The 23,364-nt window shown below is 40.8% G+C and overlaps 1 protein-coding gene across 4 annotated transcripts in view; it reads right to left on the minus strand.

Annotated features, from left to right (window-relative positions):
* Window positions 1-2,610: 2,610 nt before the first annotated feature.
* The window catches only part of slc2a9l2 (solute carrier family 2 member 9, like 2), a 157,240-nt gene continuing 136,486 nt past the window's right edge, over window positions 2,611-23,364 (minus strand). For all 4 annotated transcript variants that reach the window (XM_061932404.2, XM_061932405.2, XM_061932406.2 and 1 more), the window contains 2 exons: window positions 15,794-15,921; window positions 2,611-3,300 (listed from right to left, as the gene is read on the minus strand). In XM_061932404.2, the coding sequence (XP_061788388.1) occupies window positions 3,058-3,300; window positions 15,794-15,921 (371 nt within the window). In that variant the 3' untranslated portion in view covers window positions 2,611-3,057. The remainder of the gene's footprint in view (window positions 3,301-15,793; window positions 15,922-23,364) is intronic.

The following is a 23,364-nucleotide window of genomic DNA, read 5'->3' on the forward strand; positions in this document are numbered from 1 at the left end:
GAGGAGATTCTATAGAGAAATCTCGTTCGTTGATGACCTTGGTTGCCATTTTATCACAGGAAAGATTAGCCTCTAGAATGGAACCTAGGTAGGTGACCTCATCCTTCCTGGTGAGAACAATGTCACCCACTTTTATAGTGAAGTCATTGACTTTCTTAAGGTTGATGTGGGACCCAAACAGGATGGATTCAGTTTTACCCAAGTGTATGGATAGCTTGTTGTCAGCGAGCCAGGAGCAAGTTCTACAGAGTTCAGCACTGAGGATTTTCTCCACCTGTGACTTGTCCTTGTCTGATACCAGCAAGGCCGAGTCATCCGCAAACAAGGACCATTCACAGTCGCATGCTGATGACAAGTCCTTTATGTACATTAGGAACAGTAAAGGCCCTAATATACTGCCTTGGGGGACTCCACAGCTCACTGAGAGGGGGGGGGGGGACACGGTGCCGTTCACCTCTACCACATGTTCCCTCCCCTCCAAGTAAGATTGCATCCAGCTCCATGAGGTTTTGTTAAATCCGATTGCTCTGAGCTTATCCAACAGTATAGCGTGGTTAACGCTGTCAAAGGCCTTCTGAAGGTCCAGCATGACCATGCCCACGTCCACCTCATGTTTGATGTGGTCGCTCACATAGAGAAGGCATGTGTCAGTGGAGTGGTTAGTTCTGAAGTCAGATAGAGAAGGCATGTGTCAGTGGAGTGGTTAGTTCTGAAGTCAGATAGAGAAGGCATGTGTCAGTGGAGTGGTTAGTTCTGAAGCCGGATTGGAATTTGTACATGAGTTTATTAGTGGCAAGGTAACTATCGACCTGTTCATAAACTATTTTCTCCATTATTTTCGAAATGGAACTGAGAATAGAAACAGGTCGGTAGTTGCCAGGTTCCAATTTGCTTCCTTTTTTAAAGAGGGGAGTTACTCTTGCTATCTTAAAATATTTTGGTACTTGGCCTTGTGAAATTGATAAGTTTATTATGTGCCTGATGATCGGGGCAATGATGGAGGCAGAGTCCCTGAGGAATCTGGAGGGGATATTGTCAAGGCCGGTGGCCTTGTTTGGGTGGAGTGCGCTCAATTTTTTAAACACCTCATCAGCTGTGACCATTTCTAATTTGAAATCATTGTTGATTACTCCTAGCTTTCTGTAGAAGGCTTTAATGTGTTCTACAGCAAAGCGACCAGAGTGGTGGGACAGCTTGTTGACAAGAGTTGCGGCTATGCTGGTGAAAAAGGCGTTAAGTTTGCTTGCTACCTCCATTTTGTCTGTAATGAGGGAGTCACTCTCCTTGATGCTGATGTTGGTGAGTCTGGTTTGAAGTTTCTGGCTGCAACCAGGAAGTGGTTGTTGAGGATTTTCCAGAGCTCACGTGGCTTATTTGTGTTTTCCTCTATTTTGTTGTTAATGTAATTTTTTTAAAGGATTTAGTCAGGTTGGTTGACTTATTTCTTAATTTATTGCATTGCTTTTTGAGAGTTGAAAGGAGTGATTTGAGGTTGTTTATCTACTTCTGTTTTACACTTTTGGTATTCGGAGTATTTTCTGTCTCTGTCTTTTATGGCAGCTAATAGGTCCGGATTCATCCATGGTTCCGAGCGGGCTTTGATCCTGACTTGTTTTCACGGGAGCCATGTCATTTAGTATCTTTAGGAACGCTGTTTTGAAGCGATCCCAAGCAACATCGACCAGGTTGCTTGCGAGCACAGGGGACCAGTCCCACTCATCTCATTTTAAATTGAAATGATCACTGGAGTATTTTTTAAGGGATATGGATTGGGCCGTTATGTGGCCATTGGCTTTGGGTTTAGCTATTTTGCGGGTGCAGAAGGTTAGATAGTGGTCGCTAAGACCACAGATCATGACCCCACTATTTTTTATTTTAGGCCGGTCTGAAGTGAGAATGAGATCTATGGTTGACTGGGTGGAATCACACTCCCTTGTAGGTAGTGTTATTAGCTGGGAAAGACCGTGCAGATTACAAAACTTGCTGTAGGATCTGAAGACAGGCGCATCTCTGTGTTGAATATCTGTGTTCAGATCTCCAGTTATAATTTTCTCCACGTTGTCCGCCCCAGCCAAGCACTCCTCCAGAACCCCATAGAAATTACTCTGATTAGGGGGTCTGTAAACAGTCCCTATTAGTACCGGCTTGGCGTTTTTAAATTTCCGCCCACACAGATTCCAGGTCATTGTGGTTAAGATCAGTGCGAGTTATGTATTTAATATCTTGGTGAATATACATACAAACGCCCCCCACCGTGTTTATTCCTGTCCTTTCTGAAAACTGAAAAGTTTTCTATTTCTATCTCTGAGTCAGAAATACTTTGATTAAATTTGGTTTCAGAGAAACACAGGATTTTTACCTTCGTGTTGAGGAACATTTCTCTGATTTGGTCGAGTTTGGTTCCAGAGCGGCTGTTCACATTAAGGTGGATGATGTGTAGTCCACTGGAACCAAAAAGAGCATCAGAGTCCGCTGTGTTGTGGTACTGACCAGAAAAGTTGTTGGTTGTTATTGAAGTTGAAGTTGGAGAGCAGTTCTGTTCATTGTTAAGCTGGAGCTGCTTATGGGAGCAAGAGGAGCAGGAGGGAGAGAAAGGAGAGAGAGAGAGAGGCATATTGCTCTTCATCCAGGGGGAGGGGGAGGGGCGTTGTTGGAGAGGGTGGGGCCAGGTGGGGGGGGGGGGGGGGGGGATTTCATTTTCGCGGGCTTTTGTCCGTTTGAAGACAAAGAAAATAAAGTGTATGGATGTATGAAGGCGTAACCTAAATCTTGTGTATGCCGTGGGTCCAGACGCCGCGTCCTCAACCGTCAGGGACCGGGGAGAGGCCGCGTGGACCCCCGCCACACCGTCTCCACTGCAGACGCTACATCGCCATTAAGGTCTGCACCGGAATCTGTCTTTTGTCCATCTGGCTTCTACCCTTCATGGCTTCTACCCTTCATGTCTTCTACCCTTCATGGCTTCTACCCTTCACCTCAGCAGCAGTCTGGTGATGGAAGCCACCCCTCAGCACCATAAACACCTAAACTTGTCCTTTATTTCCGCCAATGTGGGCATCAAAAAGAACTTTCCATCTTAAAGAGATTGTGCTCCTTCTCAGTCTTCTCAGTCTCCATGACCAGGACCAGTTTCATCTCCTGGTTGGGGGCCACCACGGGGACTTTGTTGATCTTGGCAAAACTGTGGCTGATGTCCAAGAAGGTTTTGTTCTTGGTCTCAGGGAGGACCACACCCAGGTAGATGGACGCCACCACGCACACACCCACAAACACCAGGAAGGCAAAGGTCTCCAGGGTCTCCTGCACAAACACAAATAAAACATTTTACTCTCACATCTTCTTTCATGGCTAACAAACTCATCTTTGTCCACTCACTTCCTCTTAGCAACACCAACAATTTCCTCTTAGCAACACCAACAACTTCCTCTTAGCAACACCAACAACTTCCTCTTAGCAACACCAACAACTTCCTGTTAGCAACACCAACAACTTCCTCTTAGCAACACCACTTAGACCTATATTTCATACACTGACAACCCCCAGCAAAAATCAACAGGAAGTTTGCAATTCTCCCTTCAAAACAAAAGTTGAGTAAAAACAGTCACCTTTTTTCAAACATCATCTCCTCTGAGTTGGTTGGGGCGGGGGCGTGGTTGGGGGCGTGGTTAAGAGGGGAGGAGTATATTTACAGCTAGAATTCACCAAGTCAAGTATTTCTATTTCATATATATATATATATATATATATATATATATATATATATATATATATATATATATATATATATATATGTATATATATATATATATCCCCGTGACCCCGAAGGGAATAAGCGGTAGAAAATGGATGGAAAGAAATACTTGAATTTCAGTGTTCATTTATTTACACATATACACACACATAACACTCATCTACTCATTGTTGAGTTAAGGGTTGAATTGTCCATCCTTGTTCTATTCTCTGTCACTATTTTTCTAACCATGCTGAACACCCTCTCTGATGATGCATTGCTGTGTGGCACGCACAAAAGTGCTTTCATCAAATGCACTAGATGGCAGTATTGTCCTGTTTAAGAGTGTCACAACATTGCTGTTTACGGCAGACGAACTGCTTTACTGTAGACGTTCTTTATATTGTGGGAAAGCGGACTCAGGTCCGCATGGAGCTGGAGGGGGCGTGGCCTCCAGCTCCGCCTGAATTTCGGGAGAAAATTTGTCCCGAGAGGTTTTCGGGAGAGGCGCTGAATTTCGGGAGTCTCCCGGAAAATCCGGGAGGGTTGGCAAGTATGGTTATAAGAAGTACTTAGTTACATCACTTAGTGTTATAAGAAGTACTTAGTTACATCACTTAGTGTTTTAAGAAGTACTTAGTTACTTAGTGTTATAAGAAGTACTTAGTTACATCACTTAGTGTTATAAGAAGTACTTAGTTACATCACTTAGTGTTTTAAGAAGTACTTAGTTACTTAGTGTTATAAGAAGTACTTAGTTACATCAGCCATGCCTGACACACTTTTCCTGATCTACTTCAAATGAGCACTAAAAACAACAACATCATCATGCAAAGTGCCTGAACCATTTTTCATCTCCAATGCTCATCTGGAGAGTGAGCTTCAAACTCATCATTGCCTCTCGCAGATGAGATGACCTCATGGATACAATCCTACTTTGGTTCTGCTAAACTTCACATCCTTTCTAGTTTGGTGTAGCAGCATTGTGAACACTTCTGTTCTAAAGTTCATACACATAATTGCTGATTTAGCTTGATACATATATATACACACACATATATATGTTTATATATATACACATACATGTACATATATACACACACATATATATGTACATATATACACATACATATATATATATATACAGGATTATTTTGCTGATTTTTCCTATTTCAGATTTAGTTGGGTTTATTAGTCGGCATGTTGGGTTATTTGCGAAGTTGGGTTTGTGATCCTTCAATGTGATGAAGGCTTCCTTGTTGGCTGTGGCGTCCACCCTGTCCTCAATGTCCAGTTCAGCCGCGATCCCTTTATTTTCCAGGTGGATGTTCTGTAAAGTGTTGGGTTGCGCTTTTTTGTATGATTTGGTGATGCTTCTGTCCAGTAAAGTGTTAGTTATGGTATGTCCATTTTGTAGAAGTTTGTGGTTTTATCGGCGGCTATGATGAGGTTGCTTACTTTCTTGATGCGCTCCTTGTCATTTTTCAGCTTGGTGAGGAGTGGGTTGCGGAGCAGAAACATGTGAACTCGTTGGGAGTTTCTTCCTCTCCCAGCTCGCTAGCCTCAACCTGAACCTTGGTATTTACCGTGATGACGGAGTGGCAGTGTGTCGCGCCTCGCCAAGGAGCAGCGAGAATACCAAGAAGCGCATATGCCAAATCTTCAAAGAGAACGGCCTACGGATCACGATTGAAGCCAACAAGCAAACCGTCAACTTCCTCGACGCCACTTTCAACCTGAGAAATAACAGTTACCAACCATTCACGAAATCCAACACAACACTCCATTGCGTGCATCATGACAGCAACCACCCACCCACCACCACAAAAGGAATACCTACCGGAATTAATAAAAGGCTATCGATGCTATCATCCAGCAAAGCTGAATTCGACCAAGCAACCCCCCCGTACCAAAAAGCACTTGATGAAAGCGGACACAACTTCACCCTCACCTATGAACCCACGCCAGGAAACCAACCAAAAAAGAGCAGAAAACGAAACAACATTATCTGGTACAACCCCCCATACAGCAAAAACATCTCAACTAATATTGGCCACAAATTCCTCACTCTGATCAACAAACACTTCCCCAAAGGCAACACCCTAAGAAAAGTATTCAACAAGAACAGCATTAAATTGAGCTACAGCTGTATGAACAATATACGACAAATTATTTCAAATCACAACAAAGCAATTGCAAAGGAGCCGTCTGCCCCTAGACAGAGCGACTCCAAAACCAACAAAGGCTGCAACTGTCGCAAGAAACCTGATTGCCCTCTCAACGGGGGGTGCTTACAAACATCAGTCGTTAACCAATCAAAGGTAACACGCAAGGACATTAACACATCTGACACGTATGTAGGATTAACCGAGGGAGAGTTCAAAGCCAGATGGAACAATCACAAGGCTTCTTTCAGGAACCAAAGCCTGCGGAATACTACAGAACTCAGCAAGCAAATTTGGAACCTCAAAGACAATAATGTTGAATATTCAATAACTTGGCAAATTCTTGCATCCAGCACACCTTACAACAGTGGTAATAAAAGATGCAACCTATGCTTGAAAGAGAAACTGTTTTTTATTTACCGCCCAGACCTGTCATCCCTCAACAAGCGCAGCGAAATTGTATCAGCATGCCGCCACAGACGGAAACACCTCCTAGGTAACACATGAGCCAATCACCACGCCCCTACGCCTGCCTGTACTTACCCGTTCTGTGCCCTAAATAAACCATGGTATATACAGTATGTACATATGTTGCTTACTTGCTTATGGTTGTCCATCGAGTCCGATGACGACATGCAAGTAAGCAAGTACCTGCGCAAGGAGATATTTAAGTGCCAAAGGAGGTGCGCTTTCTCCAGTAGCACTATCTTCACCACAATGAGGTAAACCCGGTGGCGTGGGTGAGCCCATGACGACCAGCCCCCCATCATGACTGCAGGAGGTTGCCGGGTCCTTAATCTTTCAAGGCCCGCCTATTGCGCACCTCCAGCACATTGCTTTTCTGTCAGGGTGTGCTCCCTTAGCCTTTACCTAAATAAGCTGACCCACAAGGCAATGGGGCTATTTACCCATAGTTGGGGCAGGGTTGACGGGTGTCAGGGCGTGTTCCACACAATGGTGGGCCTATACGCCACGTCTCTGGGGCCCACTGCTGCTCCGAGATCCCCTTCAGTTTAGTTCGGGGTCTGCAAAGACCCTTATCCGTGTGTGGCCATGAGGAGGCACTGAAGGAGTCTTGGTGGTGGAGCGGCTTTGTACAAACAGGAGGAGACTTACGCACTCGGCTCCTCTTTTTACCCCCCGAGGGGGGATAGCTGGCGGCGGTAGCTGTAAGCAGAGAGTAGCAAGCAGAGAGCAACATGCAACATGCACTATGCAACATGCACTATCTACAGACATATCTCTACTTCTACTGCACTAGACACGTCACACACACACTGTGTAACACACACACATATATGTACAGTATATATATACACACATATGTGTGTGTGTGTGTGGGATAGAAGGAGAAGAAGCCTACTGGGTCCTGATGGGACTAGAATAGAGAAGGTGTATTATTTCTTTAGCACCAGTGGGACAAATAGGGAAATCCAGTAAATGTTCCTCCAAAAATCCATTGTGGGCACGATCAAACAATCCAGTTTGTGGGAAAGCACTTAGTCCTAATCTGTGTTTGAGTTGTGCTGCAGGGGATTATTTGCATGTGTGGGGGCTTTTTATTTGCATGTGTGGGGGTTTATCGTTTGCATGCATGGGGGCTTTTTACAGATTTGCCAAGTCCCAGTGGAGGGCCACACTCACACTGTGTTAGTTGCACACAGCAGGCCAGGAGCATCACAGCAAATATCCACCCTGGGATTTAAGGATTGTTGCCCTTCTTTCACATCCACAGACGACCATATTAGGAAGACACTGAGAGAAGCAGTAATGGATCACAGCTAATAGAATCCTACCATAGGGCCACAAACACCTAGTCAGGGTTAATAAGAATGATGCCTCACTCTCAGACACTGTGCGGATCAGCTGGCTCCTTCTTCACTGACCTTTTTAACACCTTTCTGGAGCTATGCCGCGTGGCGTCCTGCTTTAAAGGGGAACATTATCAGCAGACCTATGTAAGCATCAATATATACCTTCATGTTGCAGAACAAAGAACATATATTTTTTTAACCGATTTCCGAACTCTAAATGGGTGAATTTTGGCGAATTAAACGCCTTTCTAATATTCACTCTCGGAGCGATGACGTCACAACGTGACATCACATCGGGAAGCAATCCGCCATTTTCTCAAACACCGAGTCAAATCAGCTCTGTTATTTTCCGTTTTTTCGACTGTTTTCCGTACCTTGGAGACATCATGCCTCGTGGGTGTGTTGTCGGAGGGTGTAACAACACCAACAGGGACGGATTCAAGTTGCACCAGTGGCCCAAAGATGCCAAAGTGGCAAGAAATTGGACGTTTGTTCCGCACACTTTACCCACGAAAGCTATGCTACGACAGAGATGGCAAGAATGTGTGGATATCCTGCGACACTCAAAGCAGATGCATTTACAACCATTAAGTCAAAGAAATCTGCCGCCAGACCCCCATTCAATCTGCCCCAGTGTGTGAGCAATTCAGGGACAAAGGACCTCGCTACTGTACATACATAACCTGTATATGTACAGTACATACATAACCTGTATATGTACAGTACATACAGGTGTCAAACTCAAGGCCTGGGGCCAGATCTGGGCCGCCACATCATTTTGAATGGCCCTGGAAATAATACGCATTAGGGCTGCAACTAACAATTAATTTGATAATCGATTAATCTGTCTATTATTACTTCGATTTATCGATTAATGATCGGGTAAAAGAGACAAACTACATTTCTATCCTTTCCAGTACTTTATTGGGGGAAAAAAACAGTATACTGGCACCATACTTATTTTGATTATTGTTTCTCAGCTGTTTGTACATGTTGCAGTTTATAAATAAAGGTTTATAAAAAAAAATAAAAATAAAAAAAATAAAAATAAAAATAAAAATAAAAATAAAAATAAAAATAAAAATAAAAATAAAAATAAAAATAAAAATAAAAATAAAAATAAAATAAAATAAAATAAAAATAAAAATAAAAATAAAAATAAAAATAAAAATAAAAATAAAATTACAATAAAATTACAATAAAATAAAAATAAAAAAATGCCTCTGCGCATGCGCATATCATAGATACAACGAATCGATGACTAAATTAATCGCCAACTATTTTTATAATCGATTTTAATCGATTTAATCGATTAGTTGTTGCAGCCCTAAAAGTAGTTTATCTTTCTTTCTTTTTCTATTTTGACAGAAACAAAGACATGTACTGCATGCAATTATATATCTTTTCAACTTTATCCATCTAATAATGCAACAGATATCATATTATCATACATTTTTGGGGTAAAAACATATATACAAACCTACTGTATTTTTGAGTATAAGTCACTCTGGAGTATAAGTCGCACCGGCCGAAAATGCATAATAAAGAAGGAAAAAAACATAAGTCACACTGGAGTATAAGTCGCATTTTTGGGGGAAATGTATTTGATAAAAGCCAACAGCAAGAATAGACATTTGAAAGGCAATTTAAAATAAATGAAGAATAGTGAACAACAGGCTGAATAAGTGTACGTTATATGAGGCATAAATAACCAACTGGTATGTTAACGTAACATATTATGGTAAGAGTCATTCAAATAACTATAACATATAGAACATGCTATACAATCTGTCACTCCTAATCGCTAAATCCCATGAAATCTTATACGTCTAGTCTCTTATGTGAAATATTATTTGATATTTTACGCTAATGTGTTCATCATTTCACACACAAGTCGCTCCTGAGTATAAGTCGCACCCCCGGCCAAACTATGAAAAAAACTGCCACTTATAGTCCGAAAAATACGGTATTGTGTCAGGCAATCATACATTTATATTGATATACTTATGTTTACTGTTATAAGTGTTATTGTGTCAGGCCATCATACATTTCTATTGATGTATATGATATATATGTTTAGTGTTATAAGTGGCCACGTGAGTCTTCCACTCCTGAGGTGCAAGCATGAGTGTGAATTAGAGTTTGTCTGCCAGGATCTGGGTGCTTGCCCAGGGCTTTAACAGGCCAGGACCGCCCCCACGAGGACTAATCCTAAAATAAGAGCTGACTGAGCCTTTCCTGTGACAGATGTTTGTGTGTTGTCACATCTCCAGCAACAAATGACAGCCCTGCTAAGTTCCATGTTGTATTTGTGTGACCAGCACGTATTTATCTGTTCTGGTGTCGCTTCACACGTCAACACATGACCCACTGACTTCAAGGCTATATTTAGCTTTCTCTGCAGGCTCCACAAATAAAAAAGTTTAAAAAAGCCAGGAAACATTTGACGAAAGGTCAAGCCGTCGTCACAACAATTTGCAAGCTTGCACACATGGCAGACTTGTGCTGCCATCATGAAAATGAGCATGGATGCATTTATCCTTTAAACTGATTTACGTCACTGGATGAAAATTACAGTTTTGAAACCCAAAAAAGATATCAGGTAAAAACGTATAAAAATGATCATTTTATACACCGTACTTTCCAGACCATAGGGCGCACCGGATTATAAGACGCACTGCCGATGAATGGTCTGTTTTCGACCTTTTTTCATATATAAGGCGCACTGGATTATAAGGCGCATTAAAGGAGTCATATTATTATTATTTATTTTTTGCGGTCTACATAACATGTAATGGTGCTTCTTTGCTCAAAATGTTGCATAGATGATGTTTTACACATCATCTTCAACTCACTTTCTGACAGTCTCTTCAGGATGCACCGTTATTGATGCGTCTTATTTACGTGCCTCCACTTGGACAGTGTCTTCTCCTTGTAGCGGTGTAACGTGCAAGGACGGGGGTGGAAGAAGTGTCAAAAGATGGCGCTAACTGTTTTAATGACATTCACACTTTACTTCAATCAATAACGGAGCAGCATCTCCTCATCCGTGGCTCACTAGTGCAACAACAACGCCCGGAATGTGTCCCGTGACCGGAACTCTCTAATAAGTAAAGTTCCTTGGGTGAATAATGTAAAGTCACTACACCGGTATGTTTTAGTGCTTTCATGGTGAGTTTACTGACAGATATAAGTAAGAACTTTACACTACTTTATATTAGAAATGGCAACAGTGGAGGATGAATGTCACATAACAAGAAGATAGAGAAGAAGAAGAAGCTTATCCACTACGGTGTTGGCACAGACTACAAAGGCAGACGTGCGTAATTTATGCAGACTTATGCAGATCCCAAATACAGATCAGCAGGTACCAGTGGATGGATGTTAGCCGTTAGTTAGCTAGCCATGTCTTAAAGCAGCTCTTCCTGACGGTGTTTCAGAGATATCAGCTTTTCCTGGCAGTCACCTGTCCATCTACCCGTCCCACTCTAAAATCCTGGCTTTGTGCACAGGTGTGGTCATGTTGCTGTTGACCACACCTTGTACTGGTGACATGTAAACAACACAACCACCATGTCCGTGTCTTCTTGTAGTCATGTTGCTGTTGACCACACCTTGTACTGGTGACATGTAAACAACACAACCACCATGTCCGTGTCTTCTTGTTGTCTCTTTCATTTCCACCTTATGTCAGCTGTCCAACAGGAAGTCCAGATAGACCAGACCTGATGAAATGTGACGAACTATGTGAGCCTCGTTTCCAGAAGTGCTCCTGTCGCCTAGCAACCACGACAACTTGGAAGCCATGTAATGTGTTGGGAATGACACTGCAGTGCAAGACTTGCTCAGCCAATATCAAAAATTGCACTGGAAGCTTTTTATCTAATCTCCCAAAGCTTTTTTTTTATTTTTTTTTTATAAAATACAAAATTAGATTTTTCATTTTCTGTCCGTGTCTCTTGTGGTGTGTTGCACTCAAGTCTTAAAAGATTCACAAGGGCGGTGGGGGAAAATGCCGCAGTTCAATTGGAGTCCTGATATACATCAAATACAAGATAGTCGGTTAAGTGTTCTCCTCTAAAACAAACATCACAGTTGACATACTTCACACAAAAGTCACAATTTTCCGTGATTGTTGGATTATGTTTAGAACTATAAATAGATGTGATAGTTTGCTTTATTTTGTCAGAAAAACTAACGTCAGAACGACAGCAATCACACTCAGGACATTATTCTATGTTTTGCTGCATGTTCTTTTTGTTGATGTACATATGTTTTTTTAAATGTCAGTACCACTATATATGTATGTCTATTGAACAACTATATATGTATGTCCATTGAACAACTATATATGTATGTCCATTGAACAACTATATATGTATGTCCATTGAACAACTATATATGTATGTCCATTGAACAACTATATATGTATGTCCATTGAACAACTATATATGTATGTCCATTGAACAACTATATATGTATGTCCATTGAACAACTATATATGTATGTCCATTGAACAACTATATATGTATGTCCATTGAACAACTATATATGTATGTCCATTGAACAGCTCCACTGAAGGAACATGTTGTGAAAGGCCGTTTGTGAGTTGTCCAGTGAAAGGTTGTACAAATACTAGTTAAAATCCTCATGTACCGCTCAAATGTCATTTTGCAGATACTGGTATTAGCGACAGGGCAGCATGGTAGAGCAGTGGTTAGCGCTCGTGTCTCACAGTGAGAAGGTCCTGGGTTGGATTTACGGGCTCGGGGTCTTTCGGTGTGAAGTTTGCATGTTCACCCTGTGACTGCGTGGGTTTCTCCAGGTATTCTGGCTTCCTCCCGCCTCCAGAGACATGCACCTGGGGATAGGCTGATTGGCCCTAATGTGTGTGTTGCATGTTCTTGCCGTCAATGCTGGTCAATTTTTTAGGGCATTATGGCAAGTCACAAGGGCGGTGGCGGAAAATGCCGCAGTTGAATTGGAGCCCTGATATACATCAAATAGAAGATCGTCGGTTAAGTGTTCTCCTCCCCCCACTGCCAATTACTTGTGCGATGAACTTTGTTAATTACGTTCACTCTTCTTAACTGGTGTTGCACACTTTGAAACAAGTTTGCTGTGCTCCATCGAGAAGGCTAATAAAGTCATCTCATCTGGCGTCAACAAGGCCGCTGGTACATTTCTATGATCAATTTTGGTGTTAATAGAGGTTTAATTACGCTGATCACGTTGCGGGAGAGAGGCGATGAACTCCTTTCTTGTCATCACATATCCCTCATTGGTATGCAAGAAGATGTCCTTAAACATGTTCAGTCTGTTGCCTCTTTACAGGCCTTTTTTTACACACAACTTTTTCAAAGTAATTTCAAAGTTGAACCTGGCCTTAAGCCATGTTTCCATGACATACTGGAGATATACTTGTCATCCTTCACTGGCAGTAAGAGGCTAATCCATCTCCTTTTCATGTTGTGACTACCTGGAAAAATGGTTTGATTTTTTCAAGATTATTTTAATGCAGAAGAAAAGAAAACTAATATGAACGTAAAAGATAAAGAGGCATGTTTTCCCCAGAGTTGATCAATGTTTTCAGTACAACAAAGAACAAAGCATTACACATTAATGGTGAAGTTTGTAATAATATAAAAGAGTTTCACCCCACGTTATATAGTAACGTTATATTTTGTAATAATAGGCTGCTACTGAAAGAAAGAAGAAAGCAAGAGAGAGCGGGAGAGTGACAGTCACAGTCAGACAAAGACCACCTCCACTTTTTGGGAATGAGAGGAGGGGGACGGGTTTGGGCAAAATGTCCTGTCTCCTGGAGAGAAGAAGATGGGCAAATATCTGATTGTGGATAGGAATGCTTTGGTAAAAAATTGGATAAGGCAGTTAACATCAATTATAAAAGAAACCCATTTGGAGAGTAACCTTTGGAAGAAAAAAGAAATACAACATAAACTAGGGATCTTCCAACACCACAACAGTCTTAGTCCCATTCACACAAAAGGTGGAGATATTCCCAACAAGCCCCAAGAATGCGTAAAAGCTCATAAAACTGTCTTATCTTCAGACCAAAAAAAAAGCAGCAGCACACGCAAACTCTTAGTACTAAAATATGAATGACATGTTTGACTGTAGCCATGAACGCGTGGGGGGTCTACACCTGGTGTGTCTGCACAGGTGAGAAGACGCTGGGTGTGAAGGAAAACTGTTTTTGTTGCTGTTGGCAGACAGTAGCCAGTTTTGAAAACATCTTTAAGGACATGCTAGACCACATGTGTCAAACTCAAGGCCCGCAGGCCAGATCTGGCTCACCACCTCATTTTATATGGCCCGCATAAAGCCTGGAAACAATATGTGTCAATAAAATACCTTATATATTTTTTTAATATTTCTTTTTCTTACTAAAGATATTCAGGGTTTTTTTCCATTTTGACAGGAAAAAAAAAAGTGTCCAATATTGCAACAAATATTATATTATCTAACTTTTTGGGTCAAAATTCAAATAAATACTTAAATAGCTGCTTAACTTATGGTTTCGAAGCAAGTTATCCATCAAATTGTACACCATAAAAATTACCAATAGATTTTACTGTAAAACTTAGGGAGATTTTTACAGTTTAAAAAAATCGACCAATGCGTGTTTTTTTAAAGTAAAATTCTGTGGACTGAGCTGTCAGGTTGTTGTTGTTTTTTACCATAAAATCCACGGTTGATGGTTTTACGGTGTATTACTGTAAATGGAATAACAGTAACACATATTATTAAAATAAAAAACTGGCAGCTGAGTTGCCAAAATAAAATTAAACCTTGGTACTGTTTTTCTATTTACAGTAATATGTTGTAAAAAAAAAAAAAAAAAAAAAAGATAAATGGGTTATACTTGTATAGCACTTTTCTACCTTCAAGGTACTCAAAGTGCTTTGACACTACTTCCACATTTACCCATTCACACACACATTCACACACTGATGGAGGGAGCTGCCATGCAAGGCGCTAACCAGCAGCCATCAGGAGCAAGGGTGAAGTGTCTTGCCCAAGGACACAACGGACGTGACTAGGATGGTAGAAGGTGGGGATTGAACCAGGAACCCTCCGATTGCTGGCACGGCCACTCTACCAACTTCGCCACACCGTCCCTACCATCTATTTACAGTAAAAGTCTGGCAACTAAGCTGCCAGTTTTTTGTGTAAAAAACAGTGGTAAAATCCACAGATTTCTTTTACACTGTACATGTAAAATAATCACATTTATAGGCAAATTCATGAATGATGAAGTGTTACAAGCGGCCCTCTATTGGCAGCCATGACTGAGGTGTGGCCCTCAATGAAAAGCAGGTTGACAGTCCTGGGCTAGACGCTACAAAACTATCCTGGTGGCTTTGGTGGTGAAAGCTGATACATGTTTGAACATTTAGTGATGACATAGATATGATAGATATTGCATCACAATGCACCAAAGAACTGATACATCAGCAGTTTTGGCACACCCCTTGCTTGATAAGAGGAAGAAAGGAGACAGATAATAGTTGTTAGTCATTCTGTGTGGTGTGTTAGGAGCAATGGTTGGTCACAGGTTGTGTACAAAAACAGACAATAACTTTTGAGGAAAACAGAAGCCTATGAAAAGCACTATTAGGAACACCTCTGCATGTGTTGTTGATGTGGTCATGTCCAGCATGGGAGTGTGGTGTAGTAACTCACCAGCATGGGAGTGTGGTGTAGTAACTCACCAGCATGGGAGTGTGGTGGAGTAACTCACCAGCATGGGAGTGTGGTGGAGTAACTCACCAGCATGGGAGTGTGGTGTAGTAACTCACCAGCATGGGAGTGTGGTGGAGTAACTCACCAGCATGGGAGTGTGGTGGAGTAACTCACCAGCATGGGAGTGTGGTGTAGTAACTCACCAGCATGGGAGTGTGGTGGAGTAACTCACCAGCATGGGAGTGTGGTGGAGTAACTCACCAGCATGGGAGTGTGGTGGAGTAACTCACCAGCATGGGAGTGTGGTGTAGTAACTCACCAGCATGGGAGTGTGGTGTAGTAACTCACCAGCATGGGAGTGTGGTGTAGTAACTCACCTGTATGAAGGGAAACAAGAGACCCACTGCGAAGTTGGCCAGCCAGTTGATAGTTCCTGCGATCATGAAGGCAGCAGGCCTGTAGGCTTGCTCAAACAGTTCACCTGTCAGGATGAAGGGGATGCCTCCTGTAGAGAACATCATGGGTTAATATGACCTGCTCCTGTAGAGAACATCATGGGTTAATATGACCTGCTCCTCTAGAGAACATCATGGGTTAATATGACCGCTTTCAATGGGGTTTGCTCATAGGGAATATAAACAAAGTGTCATGTCTGTGTGATCATGTTTTGTTTAAGTTATGTTCTGCTAGGTTTTGGACTCTTTTTAGTTCCTGCTTTTCACTCCCTTGTCTTGTTTCCATGGTTACCCATTGGTTTCACCTGTTCCACGTTTGGACTCATTGTGCACTCTTGTTTGTCACCATAGCAACCCATTAGTTTTCACCTGCCCTCACGACTCACACACCTGTCTTTAATCATGTCACTATTATTTAAACCCATTGTTGCCAGGAAGTCTCCCTGGCGACATCACACCCCTGACACACTCTCCACACACCCTTATGACCCTTGCTGCTCTTTTTCATGCCGTTTTCTCGTCCAAGTAAGTTTCCTTTATTCATGCCATAGTTTGCAAGTTTTGTTTCATTGTTCATAGTTTCTGCCTTTGTGCAAGTTTTGTGTTTATAGTCAAGTTTTGTACTTCCGCCCTTGTGCGCACCTTTTGTTTATTCTTTTTTTGAGTGTTAAAATGAAGTATGTATTCACCTGCACGTCATGTCTGGTCCAAATCATTTGCACCTCGGGAGAACAAACCAGGCCATAGTCCAAGTCTTGACACAAGGACATATTTGACTTTGCTCTGGAGCAGCTATTGTGCATTGCCACCTATTTGCCTCCTGTTCCAGTTCAACTCCATTCATATCTAGCTCTCCGTCTATCAACTCCCATGAATTCTGGACCTTCAGTCGATGGAAATACAGAACTGTACCGACAATGTGCGTTCGGTTCGGGTACCACTGGCTTATACGGCGTCGAATAGGTGCTACAAATTGTGAGTTCAAATATTTGATTTCTTGATTTTTTCACGTTTAATGTTTTTTTCAATTGTAAGTTTGACAGTACCACATAAGATATGTTTTAATTGCTGATGCAGGTTTATAGATTTTTAAATGCAACAGAAAATAATCAGTTTTGTACACTGTTGATGTGTTCCTGTATAGTATTTGTCCAGCACATCAACGATGCTATTTGGAGAGGTCATCATTGAAGTCGCACATCACTGAAGGCCTAGGTGGGAAACTCACGGCCCACCACTGTAAAAAAAAAAAATGCCTAAAAACCTGCCAGAATGTGTCATGTCTGTGTAATCATGTTTTGTTTTAAGTCATGTTTTGTTTAGTTATAGGACTCTTTAGTTTCTGTCTTTTCACTCCCTTGTCTTGTTTCCATGATTACCCCATTAGTTTCACCTGTTCCACGTTTGGACTCATTGTGCACTCTTGTTTGTCACCATAGCAACCATTAGTTTTCACCTGTCACGTCACGCACCTGTTTCACGTTTTGAGTCACGCACCTGCTTTCACTAATCATGTCCATCGTATTTAAGTTCATTCATTTTCTGTTGTTCGTCCTGACGACCTCACCACATTTATGCTCTGTCCATTTTTTCATTTTTCAGGTACATGTTCACGCTGCTCCTTTTTTGTCCATGCCAAGTAAGTTTTCTTTATTCAAGCCATAGTTTGCAAGTTTTGTTTAATTGTTCATAGTTTATTCTCCGCCACTGTGCGCGCTTTTTGTTTGATCCTTTTTTTTGTATTTATAGTTAATAAATAAATCATGTACCTACATTCCCGTCTCGCCCGTGCCAACTTTCCGTTGCATCCCGGAAAAGCAAACACCCAGGACCAAGTCTTGACAGAATGTTTGAGTTGCTGTGCAAGAGTTATGTTCTTGAAAGTTTACATCCAATACTCTGACTGTCATCGCACGCCTGCACATGAAAATCAATCTTCATTTTCTTTGCACGTGTAGCCATCAAATGCTGCGGTGCATTCAAAGACCAATTAGGTGGTATAAAACCCACGCTTGCAGACATCCACAGGGCACAGCACGGTGGATCATCAAACATAAATGTATGTATTTCCCCTCTAGCCAAGTATCCATTTAAGATAAATACTGTATGCCTGGAGTGTTTTGCAAGCACCTTCAGCAGAACTTCCTGGAGCTTACAGGAATTGTCTTATTCAATCCATTTCTGCTCAAGTCATTCTGACATCATGATGGGAAGAAATAATGAGTCTTTACTGCTGAAAGTCCTTCCTTCCTGATCTGCCAACATGCTACACATTGTGTGAAAATTGGTCCTCTTCCTTGCACATACATGTAGCACAGAGCTGGGCAAATATTTAGACTTGGGGGGGCCACATTGAGAGAGAAAATGTGTCTGGGGGCCAATGTGTAAATGATATATACACATTTAGATGTAAAAACCTGCTGTACAGTATGTGTGTTTGGCTCCCTTTTTTCCAGGAACACTAACACCAAAAGTCACAATGTCCCATAGAGTTGTAAAAAAGTTATGACACACCACCTCAAACAAACACAATGGAATTTTACAGTTTTTTTACTGAATGGGACACCCAAAATGTACCGTATTTTTCGGACTATAAGTGGCAGTTTTTTTCATAGTTTGGCCGGGGGTGCGACTTATACTCAGGAGCGACTTATGTGTGAAATGATGAACACATTAGCGTAAAATATCCAATAATATTATTGATGTCATTCACGTAAGAGACTAGACGTATAAGATTTCATGGGATTTAGCGATTAGGAGTGACAGATTGTATAGCATGTTCTATATGTTATAGTTATTTGAATGACTCTTACCATAATATGTTACGTTAACATACCAGTTGGTTATTTATGCCTCATATAACGTACACTTATTCAGCCTGTTGTTCACTATTCTTCATTTATTTTAAATTGCCTTTCAAATGTCTATTCTTGCTGTTGGCTTTTATCAAATACATTTCCCCCAAAAATGCGACTTATACTCCAGTGCGACTTATATATGTTTTTTTCCTTCTTTATTATGCATTTTTGGCCGGAGCGACTTATACTCCGAAAAATACGGTACATTGAAATAAAGAAAGTGAGATTTACAATATTAACAATAAAACACTGAATATTAACAACATATGAACAGCGCTCTTCTTTTATGTGGGATTTACAATATTAACTATGAACAATAAAACACTGAATATTAACAACATATGAACATCTTTTACTTCTCAGACCAGCTCCTCCATAGACATATTTTACAACAAAAATGTAAAAAATAGCAAAATATGAATGCAAAGGGTAATAAACACCTACAATATAATGTATTATGACTTTTCTGCAGAAATTTGTTGTAAAAATGTGCTTCCACATCTGTTTGTGACACATGTGTTTGGGGCTGGCTGCTCTGAAAACACTCTGATTTGTTCCTGGTCTGAGCTGCTGTGACCTAGATGACCCTAATAACGCCTAGAACACCCAAAAGTGCAGAATTCAACCATTGAAATACTTTCTATAGTTGAAGACTTACGCTCATTTAAAAACATGACTGCACATCAAAATGGAAAATACACTTTTCATGGTAAAGGTGTAAAAAATGATGCAGAACGTCCGGCGGGCTGGATTGAAAATCTTAAAGGGCCGCATGTGGCCCCGCGGGCCCTATTTTGCCCAGGTCTGATGTAGCATGATCTTTAAATATAGCATTCAACTAAGGTTAATAATGTCACCCTCTCAGAATGACCGTCTCTCATGTTATGCATGCATGTGTTTGAGAGGAATGATCAGCAAATATTGCAGAGTTGAGGTGTATTTGAAAAACAATTATGCTGTAGGGAATACAATTATTTAGTGGAAAATATTTAAGGACTTCAAATGAAGGGAAAAAAGTGATGGACTTACAAGTTCTACCGTACAAGCAATAATAATTAGAAGAATACATGAGTGAAGAGTGTGCATCATAAAGAATGCAATTATATCCACAGATATTTGACTTTTGGCTCGTATGCACATAAATTAAGGCCAAAAGTTTTGAAATTGAAAAATGTCACTTTGAAAATGACAAACCTAATTTAGATGTTGATTTTTTGTAAAATACATCAATGTATTTAAAGTAAAAATGACATATATATATATATATATATATATATATATATATATATATATATATATATATATATATATATATATATATATATATATATATATATACGATGCGTCCTCAATGTCAACGCTCCGCCTTCAGGTGGCATTCATCCGACCAGAATGTCATCAAAAGGCGATAAGCGTCAAAATGATTTGTCAAAATAGACGGTTAGAAAATAAATAGTTGACAACAGACCAGAAACCAGGTGAATAAAATGTGTTTTAGGAACTGGCGTGCAAGTTCCAGCACTCTTGTCCCAGACTACTGGCCTACTACTACACACACGCTCTTCTTGCAAACATGGAAGCAAAATATCTTGAGCCAAAATACTTGACTTCTTCCTTTTTAATCTTCTGGGCGCAATCATTCGGTTAAGAAAATGTTGTGCACAAAATCCTATAATTGGCACAAATGTGCCAGTACTGGACCGACTAGAGCGGAAGATTGATTTTATTGTTTTGATTTTGTACAGTGTCCTTGAGCCTTATAAATAAAATGTATTATTATTATTATTAAGCCATGTCTGCATGCGGGTCAGATTGCATTCACATTAAAAATTACATTTTAATTTTGTTTTTTAAAGTGAACAGCCACTAAAATGATCGGATTTGACCAAAACATGTGAAGTGGACATTGAACCCTGCAGTCATCCATATTGGCCTTCCTCTGGATGCCCATGTAGGATGATCTCCATACCAACATTTTGCTACCACTACCAAAATGTATTTCACTACTTTGATACTTTTCTAAATAAAGGAGACAACAAAACAATTCCATTATTGGCTTCATTGTTATATATGTTATAATGTTAGTGTACATGAAACATATGTTTATTATTGTCATTTAGTCCTTAAATAAAATAGTGAACTTGTCTTTTAGTAGTAAGTAAACAAACAAAGACTCCTAATTAGTCTATGCAGTAACATATTGTGTCATTTATACACCTATTATTTTCTACACATTATGAGGGACAAACTGTAAAAAATGATTATTAATCTACTTGTTCATTTACTGTTAATATCTGCTTATTTTCTCTTTTAACATGTTCTATCTACACTTCTGTTAAAATGTAATAATCACTTATTCTTCTCTTCTTTGATACTTGACATTAGTTTTGGATGATACCACACATTTAGGTATGGATGTGATACCAAGTAGTTACAGGATCATACATTGGTCATATTCAAAGTCCTCATGTGTCCAGGGACATATTTACTGACTTTATAAACATAATATGAATTAAAAAGAAAAAAGATTTTGTGATGATAAAAAATATCGATGTAATCATAGTAGTATCGACTAGATACGCTATTGTACTTGGTATCATTACAGTGGATGTCAGGTGTAGATCCACCCATGGCATTTGTTTACATTGTGACGGTGGTGAGCTATTGTATCCTCCTACGGTGTGTAGTGAAGCATGTTTAGATATTCCTCGTCCTCCAGTGATAATGTTACTTGTAAGAAACTTACTTTATTTGTCGCCACGGAGACAAGGATTAATGATTTAGAAGTAGCTAAAACCCTGCAGATGGATGTTAGCCGCTAGCTAGCTAGCCATGTGTTAAAGCAGCTCTTCCTGAGGGTGTTTCAGTGTTATAACTTCACCTTTATCTTGACTTTTTACACCAAAATGCGTCCATTCTCCCTTTTCTGTCTACACACTGTGTCTGCTTGTAAGTACTCTGTGTGTGTGCGCTGCCCAACATGCTCCTCTGCTCCTAAAAGCAGCAATGTCACCACGTGACAATGACGCGCCATCGTGCCTGTAAAACCAAATATGGGGAAGCGGTACTTTTCAAACAGAGTATAGTACCGTTTGATTGATCAGTAGCACGATACCATACTAGTAGCGGTATAGCGTACAACCCTAGTGCCTATTGTTGAAGAAGGTTAATGTAAGTCAGTTTCTCTCATGTACACCCGCATAACGAACAAGACTTTTGTCTTTGTCGTCCTCATCCTCGCCCTCTGCCTCATCCTCATCTTCATCTTCATCTTCATCTTCATCTTCATCTTCATCCTCATCCTCGCCCTCATCCTCATCACCCTGCAGTTTACATGTATCTCTTATGTGTGACTGCCATCATATTGCAGTCTACACGTATCTCTTATGTGTGACTGCCATCATATTGCAGTCTACACGTGTCTCTTATGTGTGACTGCCATCTACTGGTCACACTTATCATTTCACCATGTACCAAATAAAATAGCTTGGAGGTCGGTAAGCACAACCAGAATTATGCCTTACATTATGCGCACCGGGTTCTAAGGCGCACTGTTGAGTTTTGAGAAAAAGAAAGGATTTTAAGTGCGCCTTATAGTCCGAAAAATATGGTATTTTGCATTTTAGTGAAGACAGAGACTCAAAATGGATTGCACGCCTTATTCAGACGCAATCCACTTTGCACACGTTTAGTAGATCAGCTTTGTGTGTACTATCAAGTTTGCACATGATTTAGTACACACAAACCTTGAGTAAATCAGGCCCATTGTGTGTATGACGTTGATTTTAGGGTGCATTGCGGACTTTTTAGGAGACTTGTGTTTGGGGCCCAGACTTGGTGCCATACCCCTGAGAACCGCGCTCCTTTTACATGAAATAAAAGCAAATAAGCCCAGTGTGTCATTCATCCTGGACATGGGTCATGCTCTTTTGCTAAAAGAGCCTTGCAGTAAAAGCATTTTTTGGAACATAGCCTTACAAACACAAAACAAGAACAAAAAAGGTAATTACATTTTTGTCAAGCTACCAAGTCAATGGACTATCAGTGGATTTCCAAAGAAAATAATAGGAAGTGTGAAAAAGTTGAGGTGCAGGTTGACTTGCTAGCTTTGTTCAAAGTAGTTGTGTGTGAAATGTTAGCTTTGTTGTGCAGAGCAAAGGCATCATCCGTGTGAGTGTGTCCTAACACGGGTGTTGTGAGTGTGTCCTAACACGGGTGTTGTGAGTGTGTCCTAACACGGGTGTTGTGAGTGTGTCCTAACACGGGTGTTGTGAGTGTGTCCTAACACGGGTGTTGTGAGTGTGTCCTAACACGGGTGTTGTGAGTGTGTCCTAACACGGGTGTTGTGAGTGTGTCCTAACACGGGTGTTGTGAGTGTGTCCTAACACGGGTGTTGTGAGTGTGTCCTAACACGGGTGTTGTGAGTGTGTCCTAACACGGGTGTTGTGAGTGTGTCCTAACACGGGTGTTGTGAGTGTGTCCTAACACGGGTGTTGTGAGTGTGTCCTAACACGGGTGTTGTGAGTGTGTCCTAACACGGGTGTTGTGAGTGTGTCCTAACACGGGTGTTGTGAGTGTGTCCTAACACGGGTGTTGTGAGTGTGTCCTAACACGGGTGTTGTGAGTGTATCCTAA

The sequence above is a fragment of the Nerophis lumbriciformis genome, linkage group LG38, assembly GCF_033978685.3.
Source record: "Nerophis lumbriciformis linkage group LG38, RoL_Nlum_v2.1, whole genome shotgun sequence".
Classification (NCBI taxonomy): domain Eukaryota; kingdom Metazoa; phylum Chordata; class Actinopteri; order Syngnathiformes; family Syngnathidae; genus Nerophis; species Nerophis lumbriciformis.